The sequence below is a fragment of the Schistocerca americana genome, chromosome 2, assembly GCF_021461395.2.
Source record: "Schistocerca americana isolate TAMUIC-IGC-003095 chromosome 2, iqSchAmer2.1, whole genome shotgun sequence".
NCBI lineage: Eukaryota > Metazoa > Arthropoda > Insecta > Orthoptera > Acrididae > Schistocerca > Schistocerca americana.
In genome coordinates, this window is record NC_060120.1 from 892,066,538 (window position 1) to 892,086,240 (window position 19,703).

At 41.8% G+C, this 19,703-nt stretch overlaps 1 protein-coding gene across 1 annotated transcript; it reads left to right on the forward strand.

Annotated features, from left to right (window-relative positions):
• The first annotated feature begins 323 nt into the window (after positions 1-323).
• On the forward strand, positions 324-18,339 carry LOC124595838 (glutathione S-transferase-like). Its single transcript, XM_047134736.1, has 5 exons — positions 324-457; positions 13,097-13,244; positions 16,891-17,058; positions 17,433-17,575; positions 18,037-18,339. The coding sequence occupies exons 2-5, from the start codon at positions 13,109-13,111 to the stop codon at positions 18,202-18,204; spliced, it is 615 nt and encodes a 204-aa protein (XP_046990692.1). The 5' UTR covers positions 324-457; positions 13,097-13,108; the 3' UTR covers positions 18,205-18,339.
• The last annotated feature ends 1,364 nt before the right edge of the window (positions 18,340-19,703 follow it).

A 19,703-nucleotide genomic window follows, 5' to 3' on the forward strand; every position in this document is an offset into this window, starting at 1 on the left:
TGTGGTTAGTATCAGCTAGATGCTCCATCAGGGCGATATTGTCAGAGAATATATCCACCTTTGCGTCTGCCTCGAGGATGACGCTGGCCTGCAGCTCTGGAATACGGAAAGTCTCAAGGTCGAAGCGCCATGTCTCCTTCCATACTCTAGTAACACTAAGCCTGGCTAAAAGCGATGCTACAGTGTAAAATCTATTTGGGAAATGCTGTTAATACTTTTCGCAGTTACGCTACTGTCATCACTAGTGTCTATCACAGCCCCAAGGTAAGAGTCCAGTACAGATACGGTTGTTCACCTGGCTCTCCCCTCCCCCTTCCACAGGCGGCTGCGTAACGCCGCCCCACCACTCTCCGATAGCGGCAAAGCGCGCTTTGTACTACGAAGGACATTCGAGCGGCGGAACTGCAGGCAAGCAGAGGACACAGGAGCACCGAAGGAAGCCAACCGTCACAAGCAGGTTAGTGCTTAACTACACTTTCATGTAACTTTAATCATTATAATGGATTTTAAAAGTTTCCATTCGTGTTAACCCCGTACAAGTGCGAGAGCAATTCAATGCACAGTTTGTGGACTTCACTCACACATTTAGCTAACGTCTTTATCCCACAGTGCTCATAGGATATAAGAAGTTACAGTCACTGACGTTCAATCAGGATCAATGTTTTGCTTGTTGTGCCTCCACCTAATATATTCAAAAAATGCTCGGGAGCACCAGGCGGAAACATATCTGTTGCCCTAGGTAACGCATTGTCAGGGTATTGAGCGGTCGAAGACTGTTAGCTCAAATGATGTCTGAGTATTTCATATCTAATGTATTTTTGCTTCGGACTGGTTGGTGCCATCCACATGTACGTAGTTTTGGTTTCGACATGCCCTCTGATATTAATCACATGTGCTGCGCTCGTATACGAAATTACATGACGAAGGTGGGAGCAATTGTCAAGGATCATTATGCAAATACACACCTCCGACTTACAAAATAGAAGACAAATAACAGTTTGAAACCACAATATGCTGAAGAACTTGTTACTTTTGTGTAAACAACATGTGAAGGCTCTGCAACATTATTGCTTGGCTTCGAATTGCCATACAGGGGCAAACAATGGAACATTTAAAATAAGCCTGTTGAGCACTAACTTAACTGTAGTGGAACAAGAGTAAATACCAAATTCAGAATTATCCGAATACCTCCTACACTTAATGTATAAAATACGTTCTTAGTTGCAGCTTTAGTGATACAAGTACCACGTATGAACATGCTACAAAGACTCTAGATCAAATACTACCTTATGTCTTCTTATTCCTCCTGAAACGTTTCTCCTTATGCAGGTCGTTCAACGTGCTATATGTAACAAAGGAAATATTCGTTTGTACTCTTTGTATACTGAAAAGCAAAAGGAACGCACTGGATACCTTTTTTTCGCTCTATATTAAAACTTTGTTCTAAAGTTTTATAAAAATGTTACAGCTTTGTTTGCTTGTATAAAATTTCGAACTCTTGCGATAGCGACGGACAGCTGTTGGCTGTCTCATACAACACTTCTTGTCCCTACACAAGGATGGTTTGATTTCATGTGTGTGAAGCACACTGAGTTCAGCTGGGAAGCTGTGTAACGTTACTGAGTTAATGTACGGAAGATTTAACATCACGTAGACGATATCAGAAATGGAACACAAACTCAGACTAGACGAGAATGGAGCAGATCACGGCCTTTCACCGCAACTATTGCTGGAGGTAGTGTATTCTCTGTGAAGGTACTCGAGGACGACAAGTAATATACCGATATGATCATTATTAACGTTCATTGTATTACATTTTCGTCTGTTAGTCACAATGAAGCACTCGTTTTCGTTACTGTCATTACCTTGTCTCTCATGCTATGCGTCATCTCGAAGCACAACGTGATTATAGTTTCGATGAGTTCTTCAACTGAGAAAAAGCTGTTTCCAGTTACGATCCCCTTGTGACTTCCACTGCATAAGTGATATTACGACAGTTTGCTTGTTGGCGCACAGAAACCGATTGTGGTTGACTAACCGTTAGATATAACCTGTAACTAAGCTGATATGCCACAGTGTATTTTAATACCGAGACCATTATGATCCATGTTTACAAATAATTGCTAACAAGTTTAATTAGTAATTCGTGCCTCCAGAGTCAACACGTGAAAATGTTTGCTAATGTGTCCTACACCTTGTCCCATAGCCGAAGTGGCTAAGCATGCCTGTGCAGGGGTAAGCCAGTTTGAATCCCCTTCGTGACCGAGCGAGGTGGCGCAGTCGTTACCACACTGGACTCGCATTCGAGAGAACGACGGTTCAATCCCGCGTCCGGCCATCCTGATTTACGTTTTCCGTGACTTCCCTGAATCGCTCCAGGCAAATGCCGGTATGGTTCCTTTGAAAGGGCACGGCCGACTTCTTTCCCCAACCTTCCCTAATCCGATGAGACCGAAGACCTCGCTGTCTGGTCTCCTCCCCCAAACAACCCCAACCTCCCCATGGTGGATGAAATTTTCACTGTCAGAATTTGGCGGGCAAGAGGAGGGGAGGTGGCGGCGTAAAGTTCCAGGTAACCGGTCTTCGCTCCAATGTCCTGGTTTAAATACCATACCAATCATTAAGTGAGGGTTTGTGACACTGCTGGTGATACATCCGTCGGGTTGGGAAGTTAAGCACGAAGACCTCCCTTGGTTCTATTCTGGAGGAGTATGCTGTGTGATGGCACTGTCTTTCACCTTCACCCTTCTCTCGTCGTCATCATAATCATCATCATCGTCATCATCATACAACACAAACATGACACTATACTATCACGTGTCTGTCCTACTGACCTACGCTGTACAGTCACACATACGATACAACTCTCAAATAACCGCAAGTAAAGGGACCAGTGTGCACGGAGGAAGAACATCCTTTCCGACAAGCATCTGGACCCATCCTGAGTGATATCCCACCCAACAATACCATACAACCTACACCATATGACTGCATGACATGTGTGGTGTGTGCATTGCCAAGAACGCCTTCGGTCAGAACCATTCGTGTTTTTTGTATTAAATGCCTTTAGCTCCATGTGGCTCTATTATCAGTTGCATAACCTCTGACCGAAAAGTTTCCATTTTTCAGCGTCGCAGCAGCTTAAATGAAATGTAATGCGACTTATGCAGGCATATAAGCACCTATGGTTCAAAATGGCTCTGAGCACTATGGAACTTAACTTCTAAGGTCATCAGTCCCCTAGAACTTTGAACTACTCAAACCTAACTAACCTAACGACATCACACACATCCACGCCGAGGCACGATTCGAACCTGCGACCGTATCAGTCGCGCGGTTCCGGACTGAGGCGCCTAGAACCGCTCGGCCACAGCTGCTGGCGTTATGTGCTCCACATGAAATCTCTAAAGCCTTTGCTTGTTACGCAGATCGTTCGGCACAACTGTGTGGTATGTTGTTTTGTGAGTCTGGATGAAAAGTCCAACAATTTAGCAAGTTAAAGCTTATTAATTCACAGATGATTTCTCGACGAATTATGACCGTGCAAAATGCAGGCTCGCGCTATCGTTCCAAACTTCACCTCCTAGCGATATACGTCTCGTAAATGTGTACCGTGATAATTAACTAATTTCGGTATGGAAATATACACACCTTGAATACTTGATGTTAGTTATTGGATTTTATTTTGTGCAAAACACTATTTGAACATGTACTATACACCGTAATGACGTCTCACAACAATATAATCTCTCTCCTCCACCCCCCATATTCGCGCCCAGTGACGCGTTTGGGCTGAGAATGACTCAGCCCTTCTGAGGCAAACTCAGGAATTACTTGATTGAGGAGTAACAGCTCCAGTCTCGTAAACTTAGATACGGTCGGGAGAGCTGTGTGCTGGCCACATTCCTTCCATATTCGCGTCCAGTGACGCGTTTGGGCTGAGAATGACTCAGCCATTCTGAGGCAAACTCAGGAATTACTTGATTGAGGAGTAACAGCTCCAGTCTCGTAAACTTAGATACGGTCGGGAGAGCTGTGTGCTGGCCACATGCCTTCCATATTCGCGTCCAGTGACGCGTTTGGGCTGAGAATGACTCAGCCCTTCTGAGGCAAACTCAGGAATTACTTGATTGAGGAGTAACAGCTCCAGTCTCGTAAACTTAGATACGGTCGGGAGAGCTGTGTGCTGGCCACATGCCTTCCATATTCGCGTCCAGTGACGCGTTTGGGCTGAGAATGACTCAGCCCTTCTGAGGCAAACTCAGGAATTACTTGATTGAGGAGTAACAGCTCCAGTCTCGTAAACTTAGATACGGTCGGGAGAGCTGTGTGCTGGCCACATGCCTTCCATATTCGCGTCCAGTGACGCGTTTGGGCTGAGAATGACTCAGCCCTTCTGAGGCAAACTCAGGAATTACTTGATTGAGGAGTAACAGCTCCAGTCTCGTAAACTTAGATACGGTCGGGAGAGCTGTGTGCTGGCCACATGCCTTCCATATTCGCGTCCAGTGACGCGTTTGGGCTGAGAATGACTCAGCCCTTCTGAGGCAAACTCAGGAATTACTTGATTGAGGAGTAACAGCTCCAGTCTCGTAAACTTAGATACGGTCGGGAGAGCTGTGTGCTGGCCACATGCCTTCCATATTCGCGTCCAGTGACGCGTTTGGGCTGAGAATGACTCAGCCCTTCTGAGGCAAACTCAGGAATTACTTGATTGAGGAGTAACAGCTCCAGTCTCGTAAACTTAGATACGGTCGGGAGAGCTGTGTGCTGGCCACATGCCTTCCATATTCGCGTCCAGTGACGCGTTTGGGCTGAGAATGACTCAGCCCTTCTGAGGCAAACTCAGGAATTACTTGATTGAGGAGTAACAGCTCCAGTCTCGTAAACTTAGATACGGTCGGGAGAGCTGTGTGCTGGCCACATGCCTTCCATATTCGCGTCCAGTGACGCGTTTGGGCTGAGAATGACTCAGCCCTTCTGAGGCAAACTCAGGAATTACTTGATTGAGGAGTAACAGCTCCAGTCTCGTAAACTTAGATACGGTCGGGAGAGCTGTGTGCTGGCCACATGCCTTCCATATTCGCGTCCAGTGACGCGTTTGGGCTGAGAATGACTCAGCCCTTCTGAGGCAAACTCAGGAATTACTTGATTGAGGAGTAACAGCTCCAGTCTCGTAAACTTAGATACGGTCGGGAGAGCTGTGTGCTGGCCACATGCCTTCCATATTCGCGTCCAGTGACGCGTTTGGGCTGAGAATGACTCAGCCCTTCTGAGGCAAACTCAGGAATTACTTGATTGAGGAGTAACAGCTCCAGTCTCGTAAACTTAGATACGGTCGGGAGAGCTGTGTGCTGGCCACATGCCTTCCATATTCGCGTCCAGTGACGCGTTTGGGCTGAGAATGACTCAGCCCTTCTGAGGCAAACTCAGGAATTACTTGATTGAGGAGTAACAGCTCCAGTCTCGTAAACTTAGATACGGTCGGGAGAGCTGTGTGCTGGCCACATGCCTTCCATATTCGCGTCCAGTGACGCCTTTGAGCTGAGAATGACTCGGCGGCCGATCGGTACCGTTGGGCCTGAATAGCCTGTTCGGGCGGAGTTTCATTTAATTTTAGAACCAAGTAATAAGTTTTGATAGACAACAGTTTCACCTCTGACTGTCAGTTTCACTTCAAAATGAACGTAATTGTTATGTCGATAAATAGGCTACTATGTGAGAACTCTTATTGCAGGTAGGCTCAAATACAACTGAGGTGTTTCATGGTGATAGGATTTCTTGCAATTTCCATCCGTGTCTTATGAAATTGTGAAGCTGTAAGCAGAATTTAGTTGTGACTAGTTCGTAGTCTCTCGCGTACTGCTTGCTGTCGCGCCACGTGGATCAAGTGACATGTAACTGATAATGCATCGCTCGATGTTATATCGACATATGCAGCGTACTGGGAAATCTCGGTCCTGCTCGAAGAGGAGTACTATTTCACCAGCCCTGCTTTTTCAATAACAAGCTATTTGTGAAATATGTGGAAGCTGTTGTAAGCGTGGTAGGATCTGGTATTTAAAGCAACTACTTTCCTATCGTACTGTTCAGTTTTCTCAGCTACAGTTTATAACCGCTCTTTTAATTAAGAACAATATTATCAGGCTGATTTTCATACAGGGGAGATGTGATCGATAATATCGCTAACAGTTAATAGCATTAGAAAGGTTTTAATTAAAATTATCGCTACATAATCTCTCATCAGAATAGCGCCCGCGACAAAGTAGCGCTTCAGGGAAATCAAAGACGGTTTAACGCGGCTACTTTTGTTTCTAAATTCTACTATATAAGCCATGCGGGGGTGTTGTTAGCTCTCTTGTTTTCTGCGCTCTGAATATGTCTATGTAGATTAGGCGTGCGATATAGCGGGCATTTCTGTGTGATATGCAACGGAAGGGATCAGGGCACTTTTGTTAAACTGCAAGAAAATTGACTAGTTAATTTATACGGGATAGACTTTTGCCGTAAGGTCACGGACTAAGAATAAGTGAGGAACTTTGTGCGCGAGAAAAGTTAGCGCTCAGTATGAAATTCTATCACATTTAGAATAAGCGATAATAGGATTTGTGGACTATGTGAAGAGACGTTAAATTGAATATAACAACGGGACTGGACATTTAGATTGTGAAAATAAAAGTGTACGAAGTTTGAACGACTGTATCGAAGTATAGTAATGGACATAGCCTTTGCTGTAATGTCTTTGAGTGGCGAACTACAAAAATCACTGTCATTTTAGTTGTCGTAATTGCTGAGAGTAGCTGTAGGATAAACCCTCCTTTTCCCTCTATACCAAACGCAATCATTCATGATCATTTAATTATTATTGAATGTTGTTAATAAAAAAGCGAAGGTGATTTCCATAATTACGTGTTATTAGTAACTAATAAATAACACACAAAGACATTATTAACTATCGTGTCTTCCGTAACTCAGCAACAAATGAAGTGTGATCGTCTGAGCAAAGAGTTAACATTAATTATTATGAAAAGCCGAAATGTAGCCGCCTTTACAGTGAAGATGTTTGTGGCTGCTCCATCTGAGGTACGGATATAACGAATAGTAAGGCATATACAGTAGATAACAACATAAACATCGTACGTCAGAGAAGTCGATGACGGAGGGCGGCTTCAAGTACCTAAGTAAATGCGCTTGACATTTTTCCTGGGCACAAATCGCTGCCTCACAAAAACAAATCATAATTAAAATGTCACAGTTGGTCAGCTGATCCGTTTAGATCCGAATGATAGGTTTAAACGCTGTTCTGATCACATCAGGATTTATTCAATAAATCAGTCTCTACCGTGAAACCGTCACCGATAGGCTCTAAGCCCTGAGGCTCTTGCGTTTTATATAATGAAGGAAATAACTTTCTCAGACACGATGAAGTGTTCTAATTACGAAGATGCGTGCTCCATAGAAATTTTCTGCAGTTTTGTTTAGTATCTGAAAACATCCTTCATTTTGATATGCAGAGTGCTCTCTGAAAAGATTTCTATAAAACGCGTCTTGGTAGTCACTGCCGCTTTTGACCAGATGCAAATCATTCGAGAATAGGTCTCAAACTCTGAAGGAATAAGATTAGATCATCTCTTGTATTTGATAGTGACTCGGACTCCCCGGTAAGCAGCATTATCAATATCGCGTCTGAGGTAACGCGATCATCCAGCAGCTACGGTCCGTCACGGCTCCATAGATGGCGCAAGCCAGTTCGTTGGGTGCCCCGTGTTTCGCAGTTCTGCCTTTAAACGTGCGCTCGCGGTCACGTCTTGCACTTGCCTGTTTTCCCTTGAAGCCTTCAGACCGTGCCATTTGACGCTGTGCTCGTCTGTTGCTTGTTTAGGACTTCTCTCTTACGGTATCCATTCTTGACCGATCTTGCGCGCTTACAATGTGCCATACGAGTAACAAAGAGAACTTTCTCCACGGAACGTTCTCTGAGAATGTTCTCAATTTCGTATGACTAAAAATTTCGAAGCATATTTTCTGACAAGGGAGTTCTTTCTCACTGCCTCCTTTCTTCCTTGAAGAGGTTCTCGGTATGCATTGTCGTGCCGCATCCGGCAGAGAACATACGCGTAATCTCACATTTCATTCAAGTCGCTCAAACACGAAAAATATTCAGTGAACAGATATGAAACTGGCATCAGTGTGTTCTAGAGGAGTTACACTGCATTTCGATTTTAGTTTTACGTGCGACAACAAATTATTTCGAAAAGTAAGGGGCAGCTCACGAAATGCGTTTTCTGACGACTTTATCAAAATTTCGATACGCGAGAAACTTTTTAGTTTCGTAGTTATTTGAACACATTACGCAAACGAAATCATAAGATACGTTAAATTTTCATCTTCTCCAATCTGGGACTGCCAGAGTTTTATAACACGAGATAGTGTGTGTGTGTGTGTGTGTGTGTGTGTGTGTGTGTGTGGTGCATACGGGCGCTCAACGCCGAGGTTATCACCTCGCAGGAAACGAATGTGGAAAAAAAATCAGTGAAGTGTGATCCCACACTCTAAGACAACGGCAAAGTATTAAAGATGCTATACAACAGAATAAAATACAAGTGAAACAAGAAAGAAGTTAAAAGGAAGCGAGAGGAAAATGTCACTGACTGGCCAATAACACGAGACAATGTTAGTTAAATACGTCGCATAGTAGTCTACACGAGCGTCGAGCACTTACGCGGCCGTCCTTGCGGTGTTGCTACAGAAACAGGTAGCAATGTTCTTAAAAAAAGAGTTATTAATTTTTCTCATCTGCCTGCTTATTTGTAGCACAACAAATTATAACATTTACGCTGGGGCAAAACATGGTGAAGAACATCTCAAAATTTGAGTGAAACAGTTGTCTGACGTATACCGTAAGTCTTTTCCTACACTAGTCTGAAAACCTGGGTCGTTTCAACAGCACAAAAAGTCTTTATTTTCGCTTCGTTCCAAAGTTCACTCCTCTTTTTTATGCTTTTAGGGAAGGAATTCGTCACCGAAATAATGATTTCATTGTTAAACCTGTATAAACTTCTACAGCTTCTCTCTTCAATATTTCTTCGAGCTACGCACATCCTTTTTGCATTCTGAGCAACAGAAATTCTGATATTTTTAGTAAAAAACTTAACCTCACCCAAACTTACTCAGCTCGAAGTATGCTGGAGAGCTCACTTCAGAAACCGCTTTTGAGAAATTTCTCTAGTATTATTCTTACGAAATCGGAGACATATTCTTCTCGTTGAGCAACAACTTCCGAACTTGTGCTCAAGTTCAGAACATTCTCAGGTGATGTATATCCTCCGACTTGCTTTATTCATGTGAACCTGAGCATGTTCTCCGATATTCCAAGAATAAAGTACATTGTCCGTTTTATTCAAACGACCCAATGAACTTGCTGTGTTTTGAACTCAGATCTAACAGGCCGTTCACTTCGGAAACTTAGCAGTCCGCAACTCGCAATTGCTATTTGCTCCACCGGTCAACGCCTCACTGTGATACTGAACTTTCCTGCGTACGTCAAGTGTGATAGAAAAACGTCATCCGACCACACAGTTTTATGTTTGCTGTGGTTTCTCTAAATCATTATTTCGGTGGAGGGGTGGTAACTTTACATAGGATATCACCTATTTCTCTCCACCCTTGTGAAACTATGTAATGTACTCCATCTGTTATGCCGTTGTCATTACTTCGTCTTTAATGATCTTGTCATCAACGAAACGTTAAAAACCTGCGGCCTTAATTCGTTCAAATATCTAGAATTTTTTTGCCAATCACGGTAAAACAATGTATTCACCTCGCGCATTATCTTCGCCATTACGATTCCTTAGGTTACAATTCTTCTTCTTCTTCATTTAAACTTCAGGGAGTAAGCCCCTCGCCTGTACCAATCACAGTATAGTCATCTTGTCTATGGTATTCCCACATGTCATTACGTGTGGTTTGTAGTTCACTACTTGTTACATTAGTCTTCCTTCGGGCATCATATAGGTGCATTCTATCTATTTTACTCTTTGTTTTCGCTACGGTCGCAGGTTCGAATCCTGCCTCGGGCATGGATGTGTGTGATGTCCTTAGGTTAGTTAGGTTTAATTAGTTCTAAGTTCTAGGCGACTGATGACCTCAGAAGCTAAGTCGCATAGTGCTCAGAGCCATATTTGAACTCTTTGTTTTAATAATCGTTTACTGAATAAAATACCAGCTTAGTTCTGATTCCTACAAGTCTTATCTGATTTCGTAGATTGCAGCCCTTAGTGCATCACATATTATTATTACGTCTTGCTTTAGAATTATCCGCGACTGTGCGCCGTATGACGGAACGGGTGTAGCCATTATTTTACAATGTTTTATTTTTATTTCTTTCTGGATTTTTTTGCTTTATGTTCTTTGTATTGTACCACATATCAACTGAGTTCTGTTTAATCTATTCTGTATGTCATTTTCAAAGTGGTAGCCTAAGTTACAACTTAAAATGAGAACTTTTTCTAAAAATGACTCTTTTGCAGTAGGTTGGAGCGTATAAGGTATTTTCCTTTAAAAGACTTTCAAATGTGTGTGAATACCTAAGGGACCAAACGACTGAGGTCATCGGTCCCTAGAATTAGACACTACTTACACTAACTTTCGCTAAGAACAACACACACGCCCATGCCCGAGGGAGGACTCGAACCTCCGGCGGCATTGGCCGCGCAATCCGTGACATGGCGCCTCTAACCGCGCGACTACTCCGCGCGGCTTGAAAGACGTAATCGTAGTGTGTGTCAAATATTACAATTTTAGACAGTGCATGTGTGCTCTTGAGTCTGCTATTGCTGGTTGAGGAAAACTAGAAAATGTAATGGATGCTGACTTGAAGGAATGTCCAGCGGCATTTAGCATTAAATTGCAAAACTTATGCATCATTCAGCTTGAAAGCAGCAGCAGTTGCACTCCTCCCAATCCCCACCCTGACCAGCAAGTATTCAGAGTACCCTCTTCCAACTCTTAGACGTATATTCAAAGAAAGTCCTAAAAACCTACTTGCGTAATGTTTCGTTACGATCTCGTGACAACCTTCGACTGACGGAGGTACTAAGTTTGATACTGATATCCCATTACATATTGGGTCGCCTCCATAGCCGATATCATGTGGTAGAACCGAAACTGGCAATGGAGAACCTTGCGCCAAGCAATTACGCGACCCCTGCCAGCAAAATTCAGACACTAGAACATAGACTTTTGCACAAACGCCAATGAACCGTGGAACTGGACAGTAAAGAAGCGCACGCAAGAATCGTGCAGCACCACATACGATTGTAACACACATTTTGAAGTCGACTAAGTGACATTTCCCGAACGACAAGTGTAACACTTGAAACTGTGAATGTTTCTTGCGCACCATTACCGGCCAAGACATCTAGGATTTTGTTATACACCTCTCAATATAACACAGTTAGATGATGAATCGTTTCCAGCACTAATGTCAGTAAATCTTACAGAACTATTCACATATATGAAGTAACAAGTAAGTGCGACGGTTTACAGATGTAGTGACTAGTCTCATGAACACAACGAAGAGGGGACGATCAGTATAAATTTTATCTGTTCATTATTATTTAATTAATGCGTACTCCGTTATTTCTTTAAAGGGACGTAATTCAGTTCTATTACATTTAAAAATTTCATTCTGAAGTATGATAAAATAGAAAGCAAAGAGGTCTGTAACAAACTGGACATTGCACCCAATATTCGGGGATTAAATCGTAAATGTATCCTCCGTTGCTGGAGCGATGGCAAGTTGGTGATCAATTGGTCAGATCTCGCCTCACCCACAGCTTTATTCGACAGGAGTAGGCTATGTCCCACCACCTGGATCCACCCTCTCCCTTCCTAGTTTGGTCATGACTTCACTTCAAAATTCACTCAACAGCAAACTGCGCTCATCAGGTACTTGACACGACTCCCCCATTATGTGAGTGAGAGATGCCGCCTTATACGAAGAAAGAAAACCTTCCTAATTAGGCAGCTAAACGTAGACCACGTGACCTCCCAGCCAACAATGCCAAACAACAACTTTGTTTAGGACATAATTTCATTTGTCTGCAATAATAGTTAACGAGTATTTCCTCGTAGCATTTAGTCTGAAATCGAGGGGGCACAGTGGTTAGCACACTGAACTCGCATTCGGTAGGACGGCAGTTCAAACCTGCGTCCGGCCATCCAGATTTACACTTTTCGGTGATTTCCCTAAATCGCTCCAGGCAAATGTCGGGATGGTTCCTTAACCTTGCGCTCTGTCTCTAATGACATCGGGACGTTAAACCCAGTCTTCCTTCCTTCCTTCCATTCAGTTTGAATAAGTAAACACTGCAAGAATGTGTGTGGCAGATATTTGTCTTTGTAATGCTTAGCTTAATTACAACTTTAAAGTGAATTTGTTGCTCTCGTGGATGACTAACAACACTTATCACAGCTTTCGTCATACAACTGAACATTTCTTAGCATGAAGTAAGTTAGTTCGTCGCATACTCACAGTCCAACGCACGGAATAAAAGTGTTTAATTTTTTTTATATACACACTGTGATACACGATTTATAATGTTAATTACAACTGAAATAAATGAGTCCTCTCCGGTATGTTAGCTTACTGTTCTTTATTAATACTGATGACCAGTACGAGAAGCATCCATGAATGACACTGACTTTATATGATTGCCTGAAATCCGACCCATTGGAGATTTGGATCGCTATTAAACAGCAGTAACAAGTCATTCAAACTATTTCACATTTATGGCTCACAGCCTACGCTACACTTACATCTTAGCGTCAATTTTGTCTCGTACTGATATTGTCTGCGCATGTGCATCTTTCCTTTCATGCAGTATAATAGCTCATAAACTGTGACGTCCACAAAGAGACAGACCTTCCCTCAATACCCCATAATTTCCTATTCAAGTAAGACTTACTTACTATCCATATGTTGCACATCTGAGCTTGTCTTAACTAACAGAGGTGAGCAATAATAAATGTCACTACGAACTAATACCTAATCCTACAGGCACAATTGTTCATTTCATAAACCTCTGATTTTCAGCTTGAACTGGAGATGGCACCGAAATACAAGTTAACTTACTTCCCTGGAAAGGGTGTGGCTGAGCCAATACGTTTCCTGCTCTCATACGGAAAGATTGAATTCGAAGATGAACGATGTGATAAAGACAAATGGCCATCTTTGAAAGAATGTAAGTAAAAACTTATATCTTTCAATGTCTTGGCTTGAGACTATTCTTCTCTTCTCTTATCTGGCGCAGAATGAGGAAACTAATTGGTCTTTAAAAATACTGAAATTGAGTGCACTGCAAACATAGGAGCAATATAGTGCTGCATACCTAGGAGTGTATTTTGCTAATTCAGTAATTACAAACTCTGTGTAATAGAAGTGGTGGTGGTGGTGGTGGTGGTAGTAGTAGTAGTAGTAGTAGTAGTAGTAGTAGTAATAGTAATAGTAGTAGCGCACAAAATGATGCTTAAATAATATACTACATAAATTAATTTCCTTATCGTTTCGATTGCAGTCAGTGAAAATAGAAATAAGTCGAAATATTACACAAAAGTGATACTGAGAAACAAAGAAACAAGTGTGTTGCATACTGGACGACTCTGCTAAATTGGGGCAAATTACAGGAAATGGCACATAAGAGGATAAGGAGTAAAAAAGGTCAAATGTACATATGGCTGGAAGTACATTTCAAGGAGGTACACCCACTTGCTGGTGGAGATAAAAGATCTTCGCCAGTGCCCCATTATCAGCACCCAACAGGCAGCCTACCATCAGGGAAGGGGCTAAGCCACGAGATCGCGTGGAACATCCTCCACGATATTTGCCGCTATCTGCATCTTCTAAAACGAGTGCAGGCCTTATTACCTAAGGATGGTTTTCTCGCTGGTTCGTTACACCAGTCACCACGGTGTTGCGATTTCTGTCATACACCCTAGTCGACGATGAGGCTACCTTTACGAGAGACGGTATTGTTAATGTTTATATTTACCTGTGAGGTGAGGAGAATTCCCATGGTATGGTAGTAGCGAATCGTCAGCAGCGGTTCAGCTTCGGTGTGTGAGCGGGGATCACTGGCGCCCACCACGTGGGACCAAGTCATTCTTCCACAACGCCTCACAGTCGAGGCACATCTGCACATCTTACGTCCCCAGCTGAAAGTCATTCTTTCCTGATACGAAGAGAAATGTGGCTACTAAATGATGGTGTTCCAGCTCACTGACCTCTTGGGTGTAGTGTAATACACTAGTACACACAGTACCTTCCCGCTTCCCTCGTGTGCTCTTATGTGTGCTTTCAATCATTGAAACCTACTCTGTCAAAGACTTTTCATCTTCACCTTCAAGTTGGTGTACCTCTCTTGGAGCACAGTTTTGCTTCTTATGATATCAGGGATAGTTTCATGCAGTTTGTCCCCTTTTAGGAAAACCACCCTGTACATAGCTTGTAAGATCTTATTTAGAGAATTTTCACTTCAAATGACATGACATGACATGACATGACAGTGAGATTATAACAACGAACTGTGCTATTTTTACACGGTTATCTGCCCTGAAGTGATGAATGAAAATTTGTACAAAAGTTGGGTTCGAACCCAGGTCTCCTTCTCACTAAGCAGATGTGCTAAACACTACATCATCCTGGCACAATGGTTTTGCAAAATGACTCTGAGCACTATGGGACTTAACTTCTGAGCTCATCAGTCCCCTTGAACTCAGAATTACTTAAACCTAACTAACCTCAGGACATCACACACATCCATGCCCGATTCAGGATTCGAACCTGCGACCGTAGCGGTAGCGCAGTTCCAGACTGAAGCGCCTAGAACCGCTCGGCCGCACTGGCCGGCACATTGGTTTTGCACAACTGCATGGATTCCTCTAATACGGCTCCCTCCTCAACCAAACTTTACGGTCACAGATTAGCCCTCTTGGTATTACACTTAAACTCTGCAGTTCTGCTCTAGTTTGGGGGTTATACTAGGTGGGCTCAGGTGTGAATGGGAACTTACTTTGAGGAGGGAGATGCGCTGAAGTAGTCCGTGCAGTTGGGCAAAGCATAGTGGTTAGCGTACCAGCGTAGTGAGCGGGAGACCCGGGTTCGGATCCCGACCTTAGAACAAATTTTCATTCGTAGCTTCAGTCTGCCTGTATACATCATAGGAGTTTGAAGAAAGACTCTGGAATAATATAGTTACATTTATTGTCTGCACGTTTTCTTTTGTAAGACACACCAGATTACCATATTACAACGAAGCTATACAATGCAAAATTTGCAAGGTTTTCTTCTTGCCAGAGACCTTGACATTTTTTATTTTATTGACATGAGCACATAAACCAGCGAGCCTTAACTTTATGACCACGTACTTCATAGCGTGTTTGTCTAACTCTGAAACGCAATACTGTAGCGGTTCTGCGTGACATGGATTCGACCAGTCCATGGTACGTTTCTGGAGGAATGTAATAGCAGATGTCTACGCACAGGTCACGCAATAATCATAAATTAAGGGCTGGTGGTTAATGGTAGCGGAGCTGATGCTCTATAATGTCCCAGATGTGTTCCATTGGGTACAGGTCAGGCAAATCTGTTGGTCAAGACGTAAATGCTCGCCAAACCAGTGTAGCAATAATTCTGGCCCAGTGACATTACTGGAAGATGCCATCAGGAGAGATCAAGCGTGAAGAGATGCTTGTGGTTCACAATAACGTTCATTTAGTCGACAGCTCTCATGGTACCTTCTGATACTACCACAGTTCCCTTGGAAGCCAAAGTGAAGGCCCACCAAAGCATAACACTGGCCCCACAGGCCTGCGTCTGTGGTAGGGTGCCTGTTTCGAGCAGCCGTTCTCCTGGTTGACGCCGTATCTGGACACAGTCATCTACCTGATCTAAGAAGTAATATGATTCATCCCTACAGACGAACTTTTCCATTGATCCATTGTCCAATCGCAATGATTCTATTCCCACTGCAGTGGTAACTGAGAGTGTCATAATGTGAATGTAGTAATGCATAGGAGTCGCCCGTTTTGGAGCATCATGTTCAACAACAGGCACTAAAGGGTGTCCTCGAAAGCACTTGTACCTGGTTCGGCATGATCCTCAGTCTTCAAATCCGCCACAAATCGCCGCGTCTCCTGCTTTACACAATGGGCAAGCCTCCGTCTCCATACTCTGTTGTGAGGCCACTTTGTCCAACACCAAGTTGCCTACTCGTGGACTCACCATCATTCAATTAGTTTCCATAGATGCTCTACACAGTACCACCTGAACAGCCAACCATTTCGCCATTTCTGAGAAGACGTTTACAGGCGCAAGGCCATAGCGATCTGCCCTTTGTCAAAGTCACCAATGCCTGTGGATTTCCCCATTGTCACTACAATAATTCCTCATTCGTCTCTCCTGCGTATATATTTACTGTACTGCGTCAGGAGTTCGTAACGTCACAAGGCGACATTCAATTTCGCGATGGGTATGGGTCATAATGTTTTAGCTCGTCATGGTACATTTTAGATGCTGCGACAAATAATTTACATGAGCAGACAGTATTTTTCTGAAGCACAATGATTTTGACTACTGCTGTTGTGGTGTCTCATATGAACAATGTCAGGTTTGAGTTACACTGCTCACACTTAAGTTTGGCGATTTTCTCCACTAAGAATACTAAAGTAAAACTTTAGCACATTACCTTTTGTTGATACTCGCACCATATTCAGAAATTACTTTGTTATACAAAAAGAAGGATTAACACCTGGATGTGTCAGGATTACAAAAGAACGCAGCGCCATACTTCTACTAGAAATGTTGCTAATATTTTTTTTTTCTTTGTCAAGCAATGCCTTTTGGGCAAATTCCAGTTCTTGAAATTGATGGGAAGAAGGTCTGGCAGTCTATTGCTATTTGCCGTTACTTAGGCAAGCAAGTGGGCCTGTCTGGGGCTAACGACTGGGAAAATCTCCAGATTGATATGGCTGTTGATACAGTATCAGACATACGAATGAGTAAGTTTAATGGTTACATTCACTGAAAGATTTTGCGTTTCTTTATTTACATTTCACTACATGATATGGAAAATCGCCACTAACAACCGATATTAATCACAGGTAAACATAAATAAAAAATGTAACATCATAGCTCAGTTTTTGGAGTACCTTATTTGAAATTGTCTGAAGACATACATTTGTCAAATATAAAGTATACGTCACAGCTAAGCTGTAATTTTAAAGAAGTGTTTGAGTAATAAATGGTATGATGCTCATCTAAAATATCCTCGTTTGTACTGAGATATTATTTTTAAACTAGTTTTATAATTTTTAAGTTAAAAATTGCGAAGTATCTGTGCATCTATCATTTTAATATTTACTTCTGCTTGTAGAAATAGTAAGTCCTGCATATGAGACAGATGAAGCCTTAAAGGAAAAGAAGAAAGCAGCAGTCATAAATGAAAGCTTACCGTTTTTGTTGCCAAGACTTGACAAGTTGGTGAAGGAAAATGGAGGTTTTCTAGCAAATGGCAAGGTAAGCTGAAACAAATTGAAATGTATAAGCTATGGATACTGAAATAAGTTGAGATATCCTTTTAAATAATGCAGTTTCCTGGTAATTGGCACTGTTAAAATATGTGATGACGAAAATTATTGTATTTGGTAGTTTATCCACACACAGTGGACTCAATTATTCGCAAAAGAAATGGCAACATTTTTGTAGCATGTTTTAACTTATTTTAATACTTTTACTTTTTAAGGTAGATAGCAATACTGACACTATGTTGCCAATGTATGTGATTGTTCATAAACGCATCACTCTAGGGACCTATAATTCTATAGTGCTTATTATATGTTTTCAGAATTGTCGAAAATTTATTTTGAAAGAGTGATTGTAGATGTTGTAGACTGACTTAGTACACATCAATTTTGTACACATTATTAAGAACTGAGGAATTTTCTGTTTGTATGCTAATGTGAAGGACTCGGTTTCAGCTCTCATGGGCAGACCTCTATTTTGTAGCACTGCTCGACGTCCTCAAGTTCGTGATTGGGTTTGACATAACAAAAGATTATTCAAACCTTTCTGCACTTAAAAATACCGTACTTGAAATACCAGCTATTAAAGAGTGGATTGCCAAGAGACCGAAAACTGAGACCTGAATGCAGTGTCTCAGTTTTATGTTAAATATGTGTTTGCTTACAAATTTTAATTGTTCTGCACTGAAGCATTCATTATGTATTGTAAAACTGTGATACCCCATTGTAAGTGCAAGAAGATATAATAAATTTTCTTCTGAAAAACGATATGTCAATACCTTTTTATTTATGTGACTCAGTCGAAAACATAGCACTGGAGAGTTTTCAAATGTATGGGATAAGTTTGGGAAATGTGCGTACTGTTTCTGGATCACCCACAAACTACATTCTTGCTCGACACACAAAACCCTGAAGTTCTGTAGTTACACTTCATTTATACTAGTATCTATTTCTCCACAAATCTTTTGGGTTGTAGACTTCATCATATTGATGCATTTTAGAACATGACACAGTCTACAAGTCAGAGTTTTATGGAAATTCTGTCGTGGGAGGTCTACCAACTTGCTCATATCATGGAGGGATAGTGGTGGATGTATGGAATCCAATAAATGTGTATTAGTCTGAAATGTATGTGCGAGTGGATGTAGGTCAAAAATTCCTTCTATGAAACGTGAACTTGTATAGTCCATCTCATTAGAAGGTAAGTGAAATTTTAATTTTCATATTTAGAACTAAAGTACTGTAAACAAATATTCTCTAGGGTATGGAACTTATGAATCATAATTTTGTAGTGTAACGGATATTTCAACAGAAAGAAATCTGTAATAACTCTTTCAAAGTGATATTGTATTAAAACGTACCACTCATTCAGTACTAGGTAACACGAATTTTGAAACATGATATAACTATGATTTTTTACGTTAGTCGTTCTACAAAGTTTGTGTAGCTGGCGGAATACAGATGCTTTTGCTTCAAACAGAAAAAGCTTTTTGTTGGGGAGTTCAGGTCTTCAAGATTCATTCAGTGTCATATAACACTACCTGAAATAGCTGTTGTTACTGGAGTATCTACATATAGCTGTGCCCAAGACTTGGGTATGAGTGGAATTTATTTTTGACTTATAAAGCTTCATTGTACACAGTTTCTGAAGTAGTATGACTGGGGACATGAATAAAAAGCCACAAAGAGTTGGCCATGCAAAAAGCTGACTCTGAGATCCATGCCCGCAACACATACTATCTGCCATTGTGCTTAGTTTGTGGTCTGAGCATAACACAAGCTCACCAGAAAATGTACATGTTTAAAATAAAATGGTAAATTATGATGAAATATTCGGATTCATGGAATAAAAACTAGCTCGTCTGTGCTACTTTCCTTAAAAATTTCCCCTTCTATGGTGGTACGTTGGAAAAATGTAACTTTAATTCTCTATGAGGAAAGAGTTCTAATGCACGAAACTCTCGATCAGAGTTACGTTACATCTAGCTTTTGGAAGTAGTTTCCAAAGAGCAAGTTGAAGCCTGATGTTCACGTTTCTCATTGGATTCTTGAGCTGACAGAGTCCGCAGTATTTTAGTCACTGTAGTGTATTCAGAGTGACTCAATCAGTTTCTAACGTTTTT

Excerpts from the sequence above, each read along its gene's own strand:
- LOC124595838 (XM_047134736.1), top strand. The coding sequence starts at position 13,109 with ATGGCACCGAAATACAAGTTAACTTACTTCCCTGGAAAGGGTGTGGCT. Across the intron at positions 13,245-16,890 it reads ATGGCCATCTTTGAAAGAAT|CAATGCCTTTTGGGCAAATT; the intron begins GTAAGTAAAAAC and ends TTCTTTGTCAAG. Across the intron at positions 17,576-18,036 it reads GTTTTCTAGCAAATGGCAAG|CTCTCATGGGCAGACCTCTA; the intron begins GTAAGCTGAAAC and ends ACTCGGTTTCAG.